Consider the following 17864-nt stretch of genomic DNA (forward strand, 5'->3'; position numbering starts at 1 on the left):
CCATATTATTTTTTTAAATGATTGCCATTATAGCCCATATAACCACCACAGACAGCAATTATTTGATCAGTTTTAACACTGAAGCTAAATGCGTCAGATTTCATCTGCATATCCAACTTTAAATCCTTATCCAACCAGGGTTTACATTAGCATTGACTGTCTTTTAATGTTTGTATTTGCTTGCACATACCTTGAAAGGCTAGCCAGGTGGGGGTCACCCCCCTTTGCGAGAAGAGCTGCGAGGCATTGCGTGTATGACAACTCGCAGGTATTGCACACCACATGTGCACGTTAAATAGCGTGAGCTTAGTCAAAGTCTATTTCAAGATCCAGAATATGCGTTAGCAGCCTATGTTAATCGTTAACAATTTAAGACAAATATGATGTTATTTAATGTTAAACTATTTGAGTGGCGCGGCAGGAATTTTAGCAGCATCTGTGTTGTTTTGATGACGCATGCAGCGTGACTGGTGAACACTGACTGGTGGCGGTGTTGCCAGAGAAGGGGTTTTTACATTAAGTGGCATGGCATCTTACGCACAGAAACCAGTGGCACGTGCCACTACGTTTTTTGGCACTTGGGGTTTCAATTGGCTCGTACCAGTGGCTTGTCGAGTGGCACTTCCTGTGTCCAGTGACTCATGCCACTCCGTTTAGTAGCTCGTCGAGTGGCACGTCCGGTGTCCAGTGGCTCATGCCACTGTTTAGTGGTTCGTCGAGTGGCACTTCCGATGTCCAGTGGTTCATACCACTCCGTTTAGTGGCTTGTTTACTGACACATGTCAGTAAAACTTAGGTCTTTTAGATTGAGGCATGTGGCACTGTCACCGATCGATCATTACAGATCCGAGAGTAACTTACGGGTGCGGCTGCTATGTTCATTTAATTGTGACACAATGATTTTATATGTCTATTTTGACTGTCTGGTGTTTCAGGTAACCGAATGTGTGAAATGCATCGAGAGCTAAATACGACATGATGATCGTTCAACAAGGGATTGTATGATCAACAATTTAAGTATTAAAAATGTAAATATTTAAAATGGGAAGGCAAATATTTTATATATTTAATAAAACACAGCATTTGTCTGAGCTATATTGTATATTGTATAATACTGTTAGTTTTTAATATAATTTTTCTAAATGTATTAATTGTGAAAATGTAGTCTGTGAGTGGCATGTTTTTTATGTAACCAGTGCCAATGTGTTGTATTTAATAAAAAGTGTCACTTATAAGAATCTCGCAGAATATTATAATATTTTTTCTGCAAAGTACCGCATTTATACACATGCACGCCGATACAGTAGGTGTCAGTCCAACCATGTTGGTAGTTTACATCCTATGTTTAAAAGCAATGTCCTATTACATATTTTACAACTTGATATTTACACGGAGTTGACAGTGCAGATACGTCATCTGCCCTTCAAAATTACATTTTATATAGTCTATATAGATTGTTGTCCATACGAAATAAGGGTTGTTAATTTGAAAACATTTATGAGAATTAATAATTATTTTAAATAAATTGTTGAATTATTTCAAAGCAAAAAAGATTTTTAAGTAAGCTCCGACAGAAACACTTTACAAATTATTAAATCAAACACAGTTTTTTCCTTTATTTTACGCATTTCAATGGATCTAAATGTTGCCTACAGTATGTTTTAAGAAGGGGTCAGGTTTTTTTTACTTCGATCTCGTCTTTCATTTAAAGGGTGTGAATATCTAGTAGACTCACTTAAATTAGGCCTATTTCTTAAAAAAAAAGATTTACAAAAACAGATTAAATATAAAGAAAAGGCACAATTTTCACAGGACCATGGCTCAGACAAATACGGTGCTTTATTAAATTAAACCATTCAAAATATTATGCATTTCCATTTAAAATATATTAATATTGTGATCATACAATCCCTTATAACAAGCGTCAAGATGATATATTTAACTCTCAATTCATTTTACGCATTCGGTTACCTGAAACACCAGGGTCAAAAGACACACAAAATTATTGTGTCACAATTAAATGAACATAGCAGCAGCACGCGTAAGTTACTCTCGGACCTATAATGATTGATTGGTGACTATCAGTGCCACATGCCTCAATCAGACCTCAGTTTTACTGACATGTGTCAGTGTACGAGCAACTAAACAGAGTGGTATGAGCCACTGAACAGCGGAAGTGCCACTCGACGAGCCACTAAAAAGTGGCATGAGCCACTGGACAACGGAAGTGGCACTCGACGAGCCACTGGTACGAGCCAATGGAAACTGGAAGTGCCACTAAACATAGTGGCACATGCCAGTGACTTCTGTGTGTAAGATGCCATGCCACTTTGTTAAAACTGCTACTGGAGATTGGGTGTTTTATCCGCTACACATTTCCGCTGTTTTAGTCGGGTTTTCGCCTGGAAGAAAATAGAAATCTGGCCCCTATTGAACGACGTTAAACTGAGAGAGCGTGCCATTCACAGGCACCAGAATGAATGAGTTCACAGTAACGTTCATCAGGCAGTAATACAGTACATTCAGTTCACGTTCGCCCAAAATATGAAGAAGTTCATGAACTTTTGTTCAATTAACTTGTTCAGGCACAACACTGCATGTTCTTAAAATATACATATTCTTATTTTGCCTTTACACAGACCACCTGCAGTACCCTCACGGACCACTAGTGGTCCGCGGACCACAGTTTGGGAATGGCCAGGTTAGAGAACAGAGATAGAAAGAAAGTTTAGAAGGAAGAGTTACCATTGAGGACTGAAATCTTGGCCTAATGGCCCAGAGCTCAGGTAAAGAACAAGAGCAGAAAATAAGCAGAATCCAAGAGCAGAGCTCGTAGAGACCATACAGTCCAAATGCATATAAGGGAAAAGAAAAAGAGTTTAAACATACCCAAAACATTGTCTTTTATCCATCCCTTGACCATGTGACCAAACCCAACATGATACATTCAACCTGACCTATCAGAAGAGTTGACCACCTTTAACCCCCACTGTACTGGATAAATCTTTGATCCCTATCAGTGAGCACAGGAGTGCAGATGGTACAAGAAGGCAGTGGGAATTGAGACAGAGTAATAAATTCCTGTTTTCCATGTTTCTCTCAGCCTTACTTCCTTAGCTTCCCGTGATATTAGGTTGAGTATTTCATGGAAATAAAATACAAACTTCAATAGTGTTTTGGCCTTAACAAGTAAATCTAAAACAAACCAAAACTACAATTGCTGAACTATTGTTTAAAAAAGAAAGGCCTGCATAAAATAGTTATATGTTTGATAATTTTAAACACTAAAGCAATATAAATGAAAAACAATGAATAAGTATAATATTAAAGAACCATGAAGGATATACTAATAACAACTTCATTAGTTTCTTACCTCTCCAGAATCTCTCCTCCTACGATCTGGTATCACTAAAGTATTCCTATTACTGCCAGGTGCTAAAGTAGAACCAACACTCATTCTAGGCCCAACTAGCATGTACCGTTTGTCTCCAGATCTGTACTGAATGCTGTGACACAGAGTCCCGTCGTAATTCACATCTTGTAAATACTTAGACGAATAGTCTGAAGATTTAGAGCACTGCATTACAATCAACACGATGATACTGATGATAAAAAGCACTGACACAGAGCCCAATGTGATGATCAGATAAAACGTCACGTTGTTTTCTTCATCGTCTTTCACTGTGTTTGTAACATCAGAAGCTGCAAAAGCCTCTTTGGGCTCCACAACTTTCACAATCACAGTCGCTGTTGCTGAGAGAGAAACGTTCCCATTGTCTTTCACCAGTATGACCAGTTTATGCTGGGCCTCGTCTGTTTCTGTGAATGAGCGAAGGGTTCTTATCTGTCCTGTATAGCGGTCCAAACCAAACAGACTGTGATCACTAACTTCCTGCAGTGAAAATAACAACCAGCCGTTGTATCCGATATCTGCATCATAGGCTCTGACTTTAGTGACCAAATGACCTGCGTTCACATTGCGGGGAATCTCCTCCACACCCTCAGCAGAACCGTTAGCACTCACTGGATATAAGATCACTGGAACATTGTCGTTCTGATCCAGAATAAACACGTTCACTGTCACATTACTGCTCAGAGATGGAGATCCAGAGTCTGTAGCGAGCACGTGGAACTGAAATGTCTTTACAGTTTCAAAGTCAAAACTCTTCAGTGCATAAATCTCTCCATTTTCTGAGTTAATATTAATAAAAGATGTATACTTGTTTTCTACACCACCATCTCTCCATATCTGATAGTTAACAACGCCGCTTTCACTGGAATCTTTATCAGAAGCAGACACAGAAAATAAAGATTTGCCTGGCACATTATTTTCCATCAGATAAAACGCATAAGGGGAAAAGCTGAACTCTGGACTGTTGTCATTTACATCTGACACTTGCACAGTTATAGTTTTAACAGAAGATAGAGGTGGCTGTCCAGCGTCTTTGGCTACCAACATGACTTCATAGTGAGATGTTGTCTCTCTGTCAAGAGCTGATGTTGTAACTAAGGAATATGTATTATCTTGTGATGAAGACATTAGTTTGAAAGGGACGTCCTCGGGTATTGAGCACGAGACTCTTCCATTTACTTCAGAGTCTAAATCTGATACACTTATTAAAGCCACTGTTGTTCCAGGTTTTGAGTCCTCAGGAACAGACTCTGAAAAGGACGTCACTTCTATCTGTGGAGCATTGTCATTTACATCTGCAATTTTTATAGTTATTATTTTATCTGTTGTTAGAGGAACAATTCCTTTATCAGAGGCTTTAATATCAATCTGATATTTATCTTTAATTTCAAAATCTAAAAGGCCTGTCACAATAATGTCTCCCGTGGTTGGATTAATTTCAAAAAGTTTACGTAATTTGTTATTGACGTTATGTCCTAATGCATAAACTACTTCTCCGTTTTGACCTTCGTCTGAATCGGTTGCATTTACCCTTACAATTGTTGTGCCTACAGGCGTGTTTTCGTTCAGCACTACACTGTAAGTATCTTTAGTAAACACAGGGGCATTATCATTGATATCTAACACATCTATCGTTATATCCATTGTTCCAGACTTTGGCGGTCTGCCTCCATCTAAAGCAGTTAATTGTAATCGTATACTTTTAGTGACCTCTCGATCAAGCGGCTTTTGCAATATAAGTACAGGAACTTTGCCGTCTTCATCTCGGTCTATAATTTCAATACGAAAATAATCGGTGTGGCTTAATTTATATATCTGAACGGAGTTACTGCCACTATCTGGATCACGCGCTGCCTGAAGCTGGAAACGAGCACCAGGAAAAACTGATTCGCCTATTTCTAAACGCATTTCCTGATCTGTGAAACTCGGAGCGTGATCATTCACGTCAATTATATCAACAGTCACGTAATGAATTTCTAGTGGATTTTCTAACGCGATTTTCAGATTGATTAAACACGGGTTGATTCTCTCGCACACCGCCTCTCTGTCTATTTTACCGTTCACATACAACATACCGTCATTTTGATTCACACTGAACAATGACTCGCCTGAGGTCGAGACGATGCGACATCTTCGATCATTTAAGGTTCTGTAATCAATACCCAAATCCTTCGCAATATTCCCTACAACAGCTCCATCCTTCTGCTCTTCAGAGATCGAGTAACGAATTTGCCCCCAGACCGTCCTTCCAAAAACAAGCGAGAAAGCAATGAAGAAGATTTTCAAACGCGGCTCCAGCGAGTGATGAGGTCTCCTTTGTCCCATTTTGCAACTCAATCCACAACAATTTTACAACGGCCCTACAAATATTCATCGAATAGCCACATAAGAGACAACTAAATGTTGTAGCACTCTAAAAATATATATAATGGAAGTCCATGTAGAAGAGGACCAAGCAACACGCACCACTGATAGAAATGAACAAATGTTTCAGTGCAAGTGACGACAGACGGGGAGTGGGCGTATTTTTTACACCATGAGTTTACACTGACACCTCGCGATCTTCCACTTTCATTGCAGTGCTATTAAAAAAATAATAATAAATAACTGTAAAATAATAATTCTTAAAGCTCTCTGAAAAGACCGTAAACACATACAGCCAGTGTGATGCAAGCAATGCAGTATTAAAACAATCAGCACCACGGACAGCGACCATGTTTCTTTCGTGCATTTCGGTAAATGTAACATCAGAGATCTCAATCGTTCTTATTAATACGATCTGCATTCGAATCAGAAACGTTTGGAGTTAGGAATGTGTTTTCTTTCGTGCTTTTTGAATATAATCGTAAGATGGGTTTTGTATGATTTCAAACAGAATTGTCACCTGGTAAAACAGGTACGGTTTCCAGTGAGATCATGTTGAATAGGCTATTTCATGTTAAAATAGAAACTTCTTTATTATTTTGGGCTCAACAAGCGAATCTAAAACAAACAATATTAACAATTTCTTAACGACTGTTAAAAAGCAAAGGCCTGCATACAATATCTATATATTTGATTATTTAGACATTAAAGGAATATAACGAAAAACAAGAAATATATATAAAATATCAAATAACCATGACCATATACAAAGGACAACTTCGTCTGTTTTCTTACCTCTTCAGAATCTCTCCTCCTGCGATCTGGTATCACTAGAGTATTCCTATTACTGCCAGGTGCTAGAGTAGAACCGACACTCATTCTTGGCCCAACTAGCATGTACCGTTTGTCTCCAGATCTGTACTGAATGCTGTGACACAGAGTCCCGTCGTAATTCACATCTTGTAAATACTTAGACGAATAGTCCGAAGATTTAGAGCACTGCATTACAATCAACACGATGATACTGATGATAAAAAGCACTGACACAGAGCCCAACGTGATGATCAAATAAAACGTCACGTTGTTTTCCTCCTCGTCTTTCACTGCATTTGTAACATCAGAAGCTGCAAAAGCCTCTTTGGGCTCCACAACTTTTGCAATCACAGTCGCTGTTGCTGAGAGAGAAACGTTCCCATTGTCTTTCACCAGTATGACCAGTTTATGCTGGGCCTCGTCTGTTTCTGTGAATGAGCGAAGGGTTCTGATCTGTCCTGTATAGCGGTCCAAACCAAACAGACTGTGATCACTAACTTCCTGTAGTGAAAATAACAACCAGCCGTTGTATCCTATATCTGCATCATAGGCTCTGACTTTAGTCACCAAATGACCTGCGTTCACATTGCGAGGAATCTCCTCCACACCCTCAGCAGAACCGTTAGCACTCACTGGATATAAGATCACTGGAACATTGTCGTTCTGATCCAGAATAAACACGTTCACTGTCACATTACTGCTCAGAGACGGAGATCCAGAGTCTGTAGCGAGCACGTGGAACTGGAATGTCTTTACAGTTTCAAAGTCAAAACACTTCAGCCCATAAATCTCTCCATTTTCTGAGTTAATGTTAATAAAAGATGTATATTTGTTTTCTACGCCAATATCTCTCCATATCTGGTAGTTAACAACGCCGCTTTCACTGCCATCTTTATCAGAAGCAGACACAGAAAATAAAGATTGGCCTGGGACATTATTTTCCATCACATAAAACGCATAAGGGGAAGAGCTGAACTCTGGACTGTTGTCATTTACATCTGACACCTGCACAGTTATAGTTTTAACAGAAGACAGAGGCGGCTGTCCAGCGTCTTTAGCTACCAACATGACTTCATAGTGAGATATTGTCTCTCTGTCAAGAGCTGATGTTGTAACTAAGGAATATGTATTATCTTGTGATGAAGACATTAGTTTGAAAGGTACGTCCTCGGGTATTGAACATGAGACTCTTCCATTTAGTTCAGAATCTAAATCTGATACACTTATTAAAGCCACTGTAGTGCCAGGTTTGGAGTCCTCAGGAACAGATTTTGAAAATGACGTCACTTCTATCTGAGGAGCATTGTCATTTACATCTGCTATTTTTATAGTTATACTTTTATCTGTTGATAGAGGAACGATTCCTTTATCAGAGGCTTGAATGTCAATCTGATATTTATCTTTGATTTCAAAATCCAAAAAGCCTGTCACAATAATTTCTCCTGTTGTTGGGTTAACATCAAATAGTTTATCATTTACGTTATGTCCTAATGCATAAACTACTTCTCCGTTTTGACCTTCGTCTGAATCGGTTGCATTTACTCTTAAAATTGTTGTGCCTACCTGCGTGTTCTCATTCAGCACTACACTGTAAGTATCTTTAGTAAACACAGGGGCATTATCATTTATATCTAACACATCTATCGTTATGTCCATCGTTCCGGACTTTGGCGGTCTGCCTCCATCTAAAGCAGTTAATTGTAATCGTATAGATTTAGTGACCTCTCGATCGAGCGGCTTTTGCAATATAAGTACGGGGATTTTGCCGTCTTCATCTCGATCTATAATTTCAATACGAAAATAATCGGTGTTACTGAGTTTATAAATCTGAACTGAATTACTGCCACTGTCTGGATCACGCGCTGCCTGAAGCTGGAAACGAGCACCAGGAAGGACAGTTTCACTAATTTCTAAACGCTTTTCCTGTTCTGGGAATCTCGGAGCGTGATCATTCACGTCAATTATATCAACAGTCACGTAATGAATTTCCAGTGGATCTTCTAAAGCGATTTTCAGATTAATTAAACACGGGTTGATTCTCTTGCACACCACCTCTCTGTCTATTTTACCATTCACATACAACATGCCGTCATTTTGATTTACACTGAACAATGACTCGCCTGAGGTCGAGACGATGCGACATCCTCGATCCTTTAAGGTTCTGTGATCAATACCCAAATCCTTCGCAATATTTCCTACAACAGCTCCGTTCTTCTGCTCTTCAGAGATCGAGTAGCGAATTTGCGCCCAGACCGTCCTCCCAAAAACAAGCGAGAAAGCAATGAAGAGGATTTTCAAACGCGATTCCAGCCAGTGATGAGGTCTCTTTTGTCCCATTTTGCAATTCTATCCACAACAATTTCACAACGGCTCTACAAATATAAAAGACAACTAAATTATGTAGCACTCCAAAAATAACAAAATAATTCGTTGTACAGAAGCACCAAGCAAGACGCACCACTGATGAAAATGAACAAATGCTCGAGTACAAATGACGAAACAGACGGGGAGTGGGCGTATTTGTGCACTATGAGTCATAGGTTTACACTGACACCTTGCGCTCTTTCACTTTCATTGCAGTGCTATTCAAAATAATAAAAAAAATTATAGTGCAAAGTTATAGTTATTAAACGTTTCATTGCAGTGCTATTCAAAATAAAAATAAAAATTATAGTGCAAAGTTATAGTTCTTTAACCTCTCTGTAACGATCGTAAACACATATAGCCAGACAATTACAGTGCTTTGTGAAGCAGCAAACAATGCAGTATTAAAACGTTCAGCACCATGGACAGCGGCCGTGTTTTCGTGCATTTCAGTGAAAATTTCCAACACAATCTCATAGCAATAGCCTACAACACATTTATTTCACGAGGTTACTATTTTGCATGAATTTGTAAGATCTCAATAGTATATAGTACAATCTGCCTTCGACCCAAGAAACTTTGGGGTTGGGAATGGGGTTTCGTTTGTGCTTTTTAGCAGATAATTGTATGCTTTTGTAGGAAAGCCGAAATGACTAAAGCAACGTTAACAGCAATATGTTATAAAACTGTATTTTTCTTGTCAATTACCACCCATCTGCAACTTAAACCAATGACGGAAATAAACGCAGTTATGATAGCAAAATATGTGGGAGAGCATTGATGGAATATACATATATTGTATCTAAACTAAACAACAGATTTATAAATGAAAAGGTATAACAGTATTGACTTAAAGTTACAATTGAAATGGTTACACTATAAATGCATGAAATGGTGCATAATACATGTACAATTAACTGTTTCTAATGTATATGAAATATTACCTGATAGGATAGAGAACAGAGATAGAAAAAAAGTTTAGAAGTAAGAGTTACCATTGAGGACTGAAATCTTGGCCTAATGGCCCAGAGCTCAGGTAAAGAACAAGAGCATAGAAAATAAGCAGAATCCAAGAGCAGAGCTTATAGAGACCATACAGTCCAAACGAATATAAGGGAAAAGAAAAAGAGTCTGAGCATAACCAAAACATTGTCTTTTATCCATCCCTTGATCATGTGACCAAACCCAACATTATACATTCAACCTGACTTATCAGAAGAGTAGACCACCTTGAACACCCACTGTACTGGATAAATAACTCTGCCAATCGTTTTTGATCAATATCAGTGAGCACAGGAGTGCAGATGGTACAAGAAGGCATTGGGAATTGAGACAGATTAATAAATTCCTGTTTTCCCTGTTTCTCTCAGCCTTACTTCCTTAGCTTCCTGTGATATTAGGTTGAATATTTCATGTAAATAAAATACAAACTTCAATAGTCTTTTGGTCTCAACAAGTAAATCTAACACAAACCAAAATTACAATTGCTGAACTATTGTTTAAAAAACAAGGCCTGCAAAAAAATAATTATATATTTTATTATTTTCAACACTAAAGCAATATTAATGAAAAACAATGAATGAGTATAATATTAAAGAACCATGAAGGATATACAAATAACAACTTCATCAGTTTCTTACCTCTCCAGAATCTCTCCTCCTGCGATCTGGTATCACTAGAGTATTCCTATTACTGCCAGGTGCTAAAGTAGAACCGACACTCATTCTGGGTCCAACTAGCATGTACCGTTTGTCTCCAGATCTGTACTGAATGCTGTGACACAGAGTCCCATCGTAATTCACATCTTGTAAATACTTAGACGAATAGTCCGAAGATTTCGAGCACTGCATTACAATCAACACGATGATACTGATGATAAAAAGCACTGACACAGAGCCCAATGTGATGATCAAATAAAACGTCACGTTGTTTTCCTCCTCGTCTTTCACTGCGTTTGTAACATCAGAAGCTGCAAAAGCCTCTTTGGGCTCCACAACTTTCGCAATCACAGTCGCTGTTGCTGAGAGAGAAACGTTCCCATTGTCTTTCACCAGTATGACCAGTTTATGCTGGGCCTCGTCTGTTTCTGTGAATGAGCGAAGGGTCCTGATCTGACCTGTATAGCGGTCCAAACCAAACAGACTGTGATCACTAACTTCCTGTAGTGAAAATAATAACCAGCCGTTGTATCCTATATCTGCGTCATAGGCTCTGACTTTAGTCACCAAATGACCTGCGTTCACATTGCGGGGAATCTCCTCCACACCCTCAGCAGAACCGTTAGCACTCACTGGATATAAGATCACTGGAACGTTGTCGTTCTGATCCAGAATAAACACGTTCACTGTCACATTACTGCTCAGAGACGGAGATCCAGAGTCTTTAGCGAGCACGTGGAACTGGAATGTTTTTACAGTTTCAAAGTCAAAACTCTTCAGCGCATAAATCTCTCCATTGTCTGAGTTAATGTTAATAAAAGATGTGTATTTGTTTTCTACACCACCATCTCTCCATATCTGATAGTTAACAACTCCGCTTTCACTGGCATCTTTATCAGAAGCAGACACAGAAAATAAAGATTTGCCTGGGACATTATTTTCCATCACATAAAAGGCATAAGGGGATGAGCTGAACTCTGGACTGTTGTCATTTACATCTGACACCTGCACAGTTATAGTTTTAACAGAAGACAGAGGCGGCTGCCCGGCATCTTTGGCTACCAACATGACTTCATAGTGAGATGTTGTCTCTCTGTCAAGAGCTGATGTTGTAACTAAGGAATATGTATTATCTTGTGATGAAGACATTAGTTTAAAAGGTACGTCCTCAGGTATTGAACATGAGACTCTTCCATTTAGTTCAGAATCTAAATCTGATACACTTATTAAAGCCACTGTTGTGCCAGGTTTGGAGTCCTCAGAAACCGATTTTGAAAATGATGTCACTTCTATCTGAGGAGCATTGTCATTTACATCTGCAATTTTTATAGTTATTATTTTATCTGTTGTTAAAGGAACAATTCCTTTATCAGAAGCTTGAATGTCAATCTGATATTTATCTTTGATTTCAAAATCCAAAAGGCCTTTCAAAATAATTTCTCCTGTTGTTGGGTTAACATCAAATAGTTTATCATTTACGTTATGTCCTAATGCATAAACTACTTCTCCATTTTGACCTTCGTCTGAATCCGTTGCATTTACTCGTAAAATTGTTGTGCCTACAGGCGTGTTCTCATTCAGCACTACACTGTAAGTATCTTTAGTAAACACAGGGGCATTATCATTTATATCTAACACATCTATCGTTATGTCCATCGTTCCAGACTTTGGCGGTCTGCCTCCATCTAAAGCAGTTAATTGTAATCGTATACTTTTTGTGATCTCTCGATCAAGCGGCTTTTGCAATATAAGTACGGGGATTTTGCCGTCTTCATCTCGGTCTAGAATTTCAATACGAAAATAATCAGTGTGACCGAGTTTATAAATCTGAACTGAATTACTGCCACTATCTGGATCGCGCGCAGCTTGAACTTGGAAACGAGCACCAGGAAGCACTGATTCGTATATTTCTAAACGCTTTTCCTGCTCTGGGAATCTCGGAGCGTGATCATTCACGTCAATTATATCAACAGTCACGTAATGAATCTCCAGTGGATCTTCTAAAGCGATTTTCAGATTAATTAAACACGGGTTGATTCTCTCGCACACTGACTCTCTGTCTATTTTACCGTTCACAACACACCGTCATTATGATTCACACTGAACAATGACTCGCCTGAGGTCGAGACGATGCGAAATCCTCGATCCTTTAAGGTTCTGTGATCAATACCCAAATCCTTCGCAATATTTCCTACAACAGCTCCGTTCTTCTGCTCTTCAGAGATGGAGTAACGAATTTGCCCCCAGACCGTCCTTCCAAAAACAAGCGAGAAAGCAATGCAAAGGATTTTCAAACGCTGCTCCAGCCAGTGATGAGGTCTCCTTTGTCCCATTTTGCAATTCGATCCAAAACAATTTTACAACGGCTCTACAAATATTCATCGAATAGCCACATAAAAGACAACTAAATTATGTAGCACTCCAAAAAATAATACAAAATAATTCGTTGTACAAAAGCGCCAAGCAAGACGCACCACTGATAAAAATGAACAAATGCTCGAGTACAAATGACGAAACAGACGGGGAGTGGGCGTATTTGTGCACAATGAGTCATAGGTTTACACTGACACCTTGCGCTCTTTCACTTTCATTGCAGTGCTATTCAAAATAAAAATAAAAATAAATGCAAAGTTATAGTTCTTAAACCTCTCTGTAACGATCGTAAACACATATAGCCAGACAATTACAGTGCTTTGTGAAGCAGCAAACAATGCCGTATTAAAACGTTCAGGACCATGGACAGCGGCCATATTGCTTTCATGCTTTTCTGTGAAAATTTCCAACACAATCTCATAGCATTAACCTACTACACATCTGTTTCACGAGGTTACTATTTTGTAAGAATTTGTATGATCTCAATTGTATATAGTACAATCTGCCTTTGCCCCCCAAAAACTTTGGGGTTAGGAATGGGGTTTATAGCATCATGCTTTTAAGCAGATAATTGTATGCTTTTGTATGATGCACATCGTATGAATTCAAACAAAATTGCATGTAGAGCAGGTGTTAAGGTGGATCAACTACAGTAGTTCAGGCTGTAGGAAAGCCGAAACAACAACGTTAACAGCAAGATGGTATAAAACTGTGTATTTCTTGTCAGGTACCACCCATCTGTAACTTATACCAATGACGGAAATAAACGCAGTTATGATAGCAAAATATGTGGGAGAGCATTGCTGGAATATACATATATTGTATTGCAATATAGCATTTAAGTAATACTATTAAATCAAAACTAAACAACCGATTTAAAAATGAAAAGGTTTAATAACAGTATTGAGTTAAATTTACAATTGAAATGGTTAGACAATAAATGCATGAAATGGTAAATACTACATGTACAATTAACTGTTTCTAATGTATATTGAATATTAGGATAGAGAACAGAGAAAGAAAGAAAGTTTAAAAGAGTAACCATTGTGGACTGAAATCTTAGCCTAATGGCTCAGAGCTCAGGTAAAGAACAAGAGCATAGAAAATAAGCAGAATCCAAGAGCAGAGCTTATAGAGATGATACGGTCGAAACACAGATAAGGGAAATGAAAAAGAGCCCGAGCATACCCCAAACATCGCCTTTTTTCCATTCCTTGACCATATGACCAAACCCAACATGATACATTCAACCTGACCCATCCGAAGAGTAGACCACCTTGAACACCCACTGTACTGGATAAATAACTCTGCCAATCGTCTTTGATCACTATCAGTGAGCACAAGAGTGCAGATGGTACAAGAAGGCATTGGGAATTGATACAGAGTAAAAAAATGTCCATGTTTCTCTCAGACTTACATACAGCTTCCCTTGATATTAGGTAGAATATTTAATGTAAATAAAATACTAACTTCAATAGTCTTTTGGCCTCAACAAGTAAATTTATAACAAACAAAATTAACAACAATTGCTGAACCACTGTTTAAAAAACAAAGGCCTGCATAAAAAAGTTATATATTTGATTATTTTAGACATTAAAGGAATTTAAATGAAAAACAATGAATAAGTAAAATAATAAAGAACCATGAAGGGTATACAAATAACAACTTCATCCGTTTTCTTACCTCTCCAGATTCTCTCCTCCTGCGATCTGGTATCACTAGAGTATTCCTATTACTGCCAGGTGCTAAAGTAGAACCGACACTCATTCTTGGTCCAACTAGCATGTACCGTTTGTCTCCAGATCTGTACTGAATGCTGTGACACAGAGTCCCGTCGTAATTCGTTTCTTGTAAATACTTGGACGAATAGTCTGAAGATTTAGAGCACTGCATTGCAATCAACACGATGATGCTGATGATAAAAAGCACTGACACAGAGCCCAATGTGATGATCAAATAAAATGTCACGTTGTTTTCCTCATCGTCTTTCACTGCGTTTGTAACATCAGAAGCTGCAAAAGCCTCTTTAGGCTCCACAACTTTCACAATCACAGTCGCTGTTGCTGAAAGAGAAACGTTCCCATTGTCTTTCACCAGTATGACCAGTTTATGCTGGGCCTCGTCTGTTTCTGTGAATGAGCGAAGGGTTCTTATCTGTCCTGTATAGCGGTCCAGACCAAACAGACTGTGATCACTAACTTCCTGCAGTGAAAACAATAACCATCCGTTGTATCCTATATCTGCATCATAGGCTCTGACTTTAGTCACCAAATGACCTGCGTTCACATTGCGGGGAATCTCCTCCACACCCTCAGCAGAACCGTTAGCGCTCACTGGATATAAGATCACTGGAACGTTGTCGTTCTGATCCAGAATAAACACGTTCACTGTCACATTACTGCTCAGAGGCGGAGAGCCAGAGTCTGTAGCGAGCACGTGGAACTGGAATGTCTTTACACTTTCAAAGTCAAAACTCTTCAGCGCATATATCTCTCCATTTTCTGAGTTAATGTTAATAAAAGATGTATATTTGTTTTCTACACCACCATCTCTCCATATCTGATAGTTAACAATACCACTTTCACTGGCATCTTTATCAGAAGCAGACACAGAAAATACAGATTTGCCAGGGACATTTTTTTCCATCACATAAAATGCATAAGGGGAAGAGCTGAACTCTGGACTGTTGTCATTTACATCTGACACCTGCACAGTTATAGTTTTAACAGAAGACAGAGGCGGCTGCCCGGCGTCTTTGGCTACCAACATGACTTCATAGTGAGATGTTGTCTCTCTGTCAAGAGCTGATGTTGTAACTAAGGAATATGTATTATCTTGTGTTGAAGATATTAGTTTGAAAGGTACGTCCTCGGGTATTGAACACGATACTCTTCCATTTATTGCAGAATCTAAATCTGATACACTTATTAAAGCCACTGTTGTGCCAGGTTTGGAGTCCTCAGGAACAGATTTTGAAAATGACGTCACTTCTATCTGAGGAGGATTGTCATTTACATCTGCTATTTTTATAGTTATACTTTTATCTGTTGTTAGAGGAACAGTTCCCTTATCAGAGGCTTGAATGTCAATCTCATACACATCTTTGACTTCAAAATCCAAAAGACCAGTTACAATAATTTCCCCAGTAATTGGGTTAACATCAAATAGTTTATCATTTACGTTATGCCCTAATGCATAAACTACTTCTCCGTTTTGACCTTCGTCTGAATCGGTTGCATTTACTCTTAAAATTGTTTTGCCTACAGGCGTGTTTTCATTCAGCACTACACTGTAAGTATCTTTAGTAAACACAGGGGCATTATCATTGATATCTAACACATCTATAGTTATGTCCATCGTTCCAGACTTTGGTGGTCTGCCTCCATCTAAAGCAGTTAATTGCAATTCTAATCGTTTTGTAATTTCTCGGTCAAGCGGCTTTTGTAAAATTAGCACTGGAACTTTGCCGTCTCGGTCACGATCTTTAATATCAATGCGGAAATAATCGGTGTGGCTTAATTTATATATCTGAACTGAATTACTGCCACTATCTGGATCGCGCGCTGCCTGAAGTTGAAATCGCGCACCAGGAAGGACAGTTTCACTAATTTCTAAACGCTTTTCTTGCTCTGGGAATCTCGGAGCGTGATCATTCACGTCAATTATATCAACAGTGACGTAATGAATCTCCAGTGGATCTTCTAAAGCGATTTTCAGATTGATTAAACACGGGTTGATTCTCTCGCACACTGACTCTCTGTCTATTTTACCGTTTACATACAACACACCGTCATTATGATTCACACTGAACAATGACTCGCCTGAGGTCGAGACGATACGAAATCCTCGATCCTTTAAGGTTTTGTGATCAATACCCAAATCCTTCGCAATATTTCCTACAACAGCTCCATCTTTTTGCTCTTCAGAGATCGAGTAGCGAATTTGCGCCCAGACCGTCCTCCCAAAAACAAGCGAGAAAGCAATGAATAGGATTTTCAAACGCGGCTCCAGCCATTGATGAGGTCTCCTTTGTCCCATGTTTTTCTTTAAGTAGGCTACTTATTCCACAAGAAATGTACAACGGGTTGAAAATATCAGTTGAAAGGCCATGCGACAAATAACCAAATTTTCTAAAACCCGTAAAATATTACGAATAAAATGTAAGGACAAAAGCAACGACCAAGCTCCCACTGACAAAATCAGATCACGATCGTGTGCCAGCCACTAAGGGGAAAAGAGGGCGGTATTCTTTGGCGCTGTGAATTGTTTTCTAGGTTCACACTGACACCTCGTGATCTTCCTCATTTACTGCACTAATATTAATATATACATTTTAAAAGAAAAACTTGCTGTGAATAAGTTCTGAAATATATAATAGCCTATATTCAAAAACCGAGAATGACGCGCAGGAGAGAAATCAGCATAATGGATTCAGGACTAAGGACAGCGAAAACATAGTTTGCGAAATATCAAAAAGGAAAATAAAAAGCCTAATGTGCATAATTTCCTACATAAAATGCAAAACAAAAACCGATTTTTTTTTCAACCACAGACCTATATAAATAATTGTTTGTCAGGAAATTATTTATCGTAAACAGTATTCATTAAATCACCATTTTTTATGAAGTGTGCAAAACAAAAAACGATTTTTTTTCAACCACAGACCTATATAAATAATTGTTTGTCAGGAAATTATTTATCGTAAACAGTATTCATTAAATAACCATTTTTTATGAAGTGTGCGTACAGTTTCATAACTCAACTTTATGACACTCTAAATACATAACCAATTAAATGTGTATGAAGTTGAGTTATGAAACTGTACATGCATGATTATTATGGAGCCAGAAAGATGTTCAAAAAGGGTAATCAGACCAGTT

The 17864-nt window shown here is 38.5% G+C and overlaps 3 protein-coding genes and 1 pseudogene across 3 annotated transcripts; all 4 read right to left on the reverse strand.

Moving 5' to 3' along the window:
• Positions 1-3361: 3361 nt before the first annotated feature.
• Positions 3362-5880, reverse strand: LOC135752407 (protocadherin alpha-8-like). The gene has a single exon (XM_065270900.1). It carries the CDS (start codon positions 5735-5737, stop codon positions 3362-3364), a length of 2376 nt encoding a protein of 791 aa, XP_065126972.1. The 5' UTR covers positions 5738-5880.
• A 601-nt stretch (positions 5881-6481) lies between these two features.
• Positions 6482-9048, reverse strand: LOC135763607 (protocadherin beta-15-like). Its single transcript, XM_065275353.1, has one exon. It carries the CDS (start codon positions 8924-8926, stop codon positions 6482-6484), a length of 2445 nt encoding a protein of 814 aa, XP_065131425.1. The 5' UTR covers positions 8927-9048.
• Positions 9049-10581: 1533 nt separating this feature from the next.
• LOC135760842 (protocadherin alpha-6-like) lies at positions 10582-13113 on the reverse strand (annotated as a pseudogene).
• A 518-nt stretch (positions 13114-13631) lies between these two features.
• On the reverse strand, positions 13632-17386 carry LOC135763623 (protocadherin alpha-3-like). The gene is made up of 2 exons (XM_065275354.2): positions 14668-17386; positions 13632-13646 (listed from the first exon to the last, which is right to left on the reverse strand). The coding sequence occupies exons 1-2, from the start codon at positions 17020-17022 to the stop codon at positions 13632-13634; spliced, it is 2370 nt and encodes a 789-aa protein (XP_065131426.2). The 5' UTR covers positions 17023-17386.
• Positions 17387-17864: the final 478 nt, after the last annotated feature.

The sequence above is a fragment of the Paramisgurnus dabryanus genome, chromosome 16 (genome assembly GCF_030506205.2).
Source record: "Paramisgurnus dabryanus chromosome 16, PD_genome_1.1, whole genome shotgun sequence".
Taxonomy (NCBI): domain Eukaryota; kingdom Metazoa; phylum Chordata; class Actinopteri; order Cypriniformes; family Cobitidae; genus Paramisgurnus; species Paramisgurnus dabryanus.

Excerpts from the sequence above, each read along its gene's own strand:
- LOC135752407 (XM_065270900.1), bottom strand. The coding sequence starts at position 5,737 with ATGGGACAAAGGAGACCTCATCACTCGCTGGAGCCGCGTTTGAAAATC.
- LOC135763607 (XM_065275353.1), bottom strand. The coding sequence starts at position 8,926 with ATGGGACAAAAGAGACCTCATCACTGGCTGGAATCGCGTTTGAAAATC.
- LOC135763623 (XM_065275354.2), bottom strand. The coding sequence starts at position 17,022 with ATGGGACAAAGGAGACCTCATCAATGGCTGGAGCCGCGTTTGAAAATC.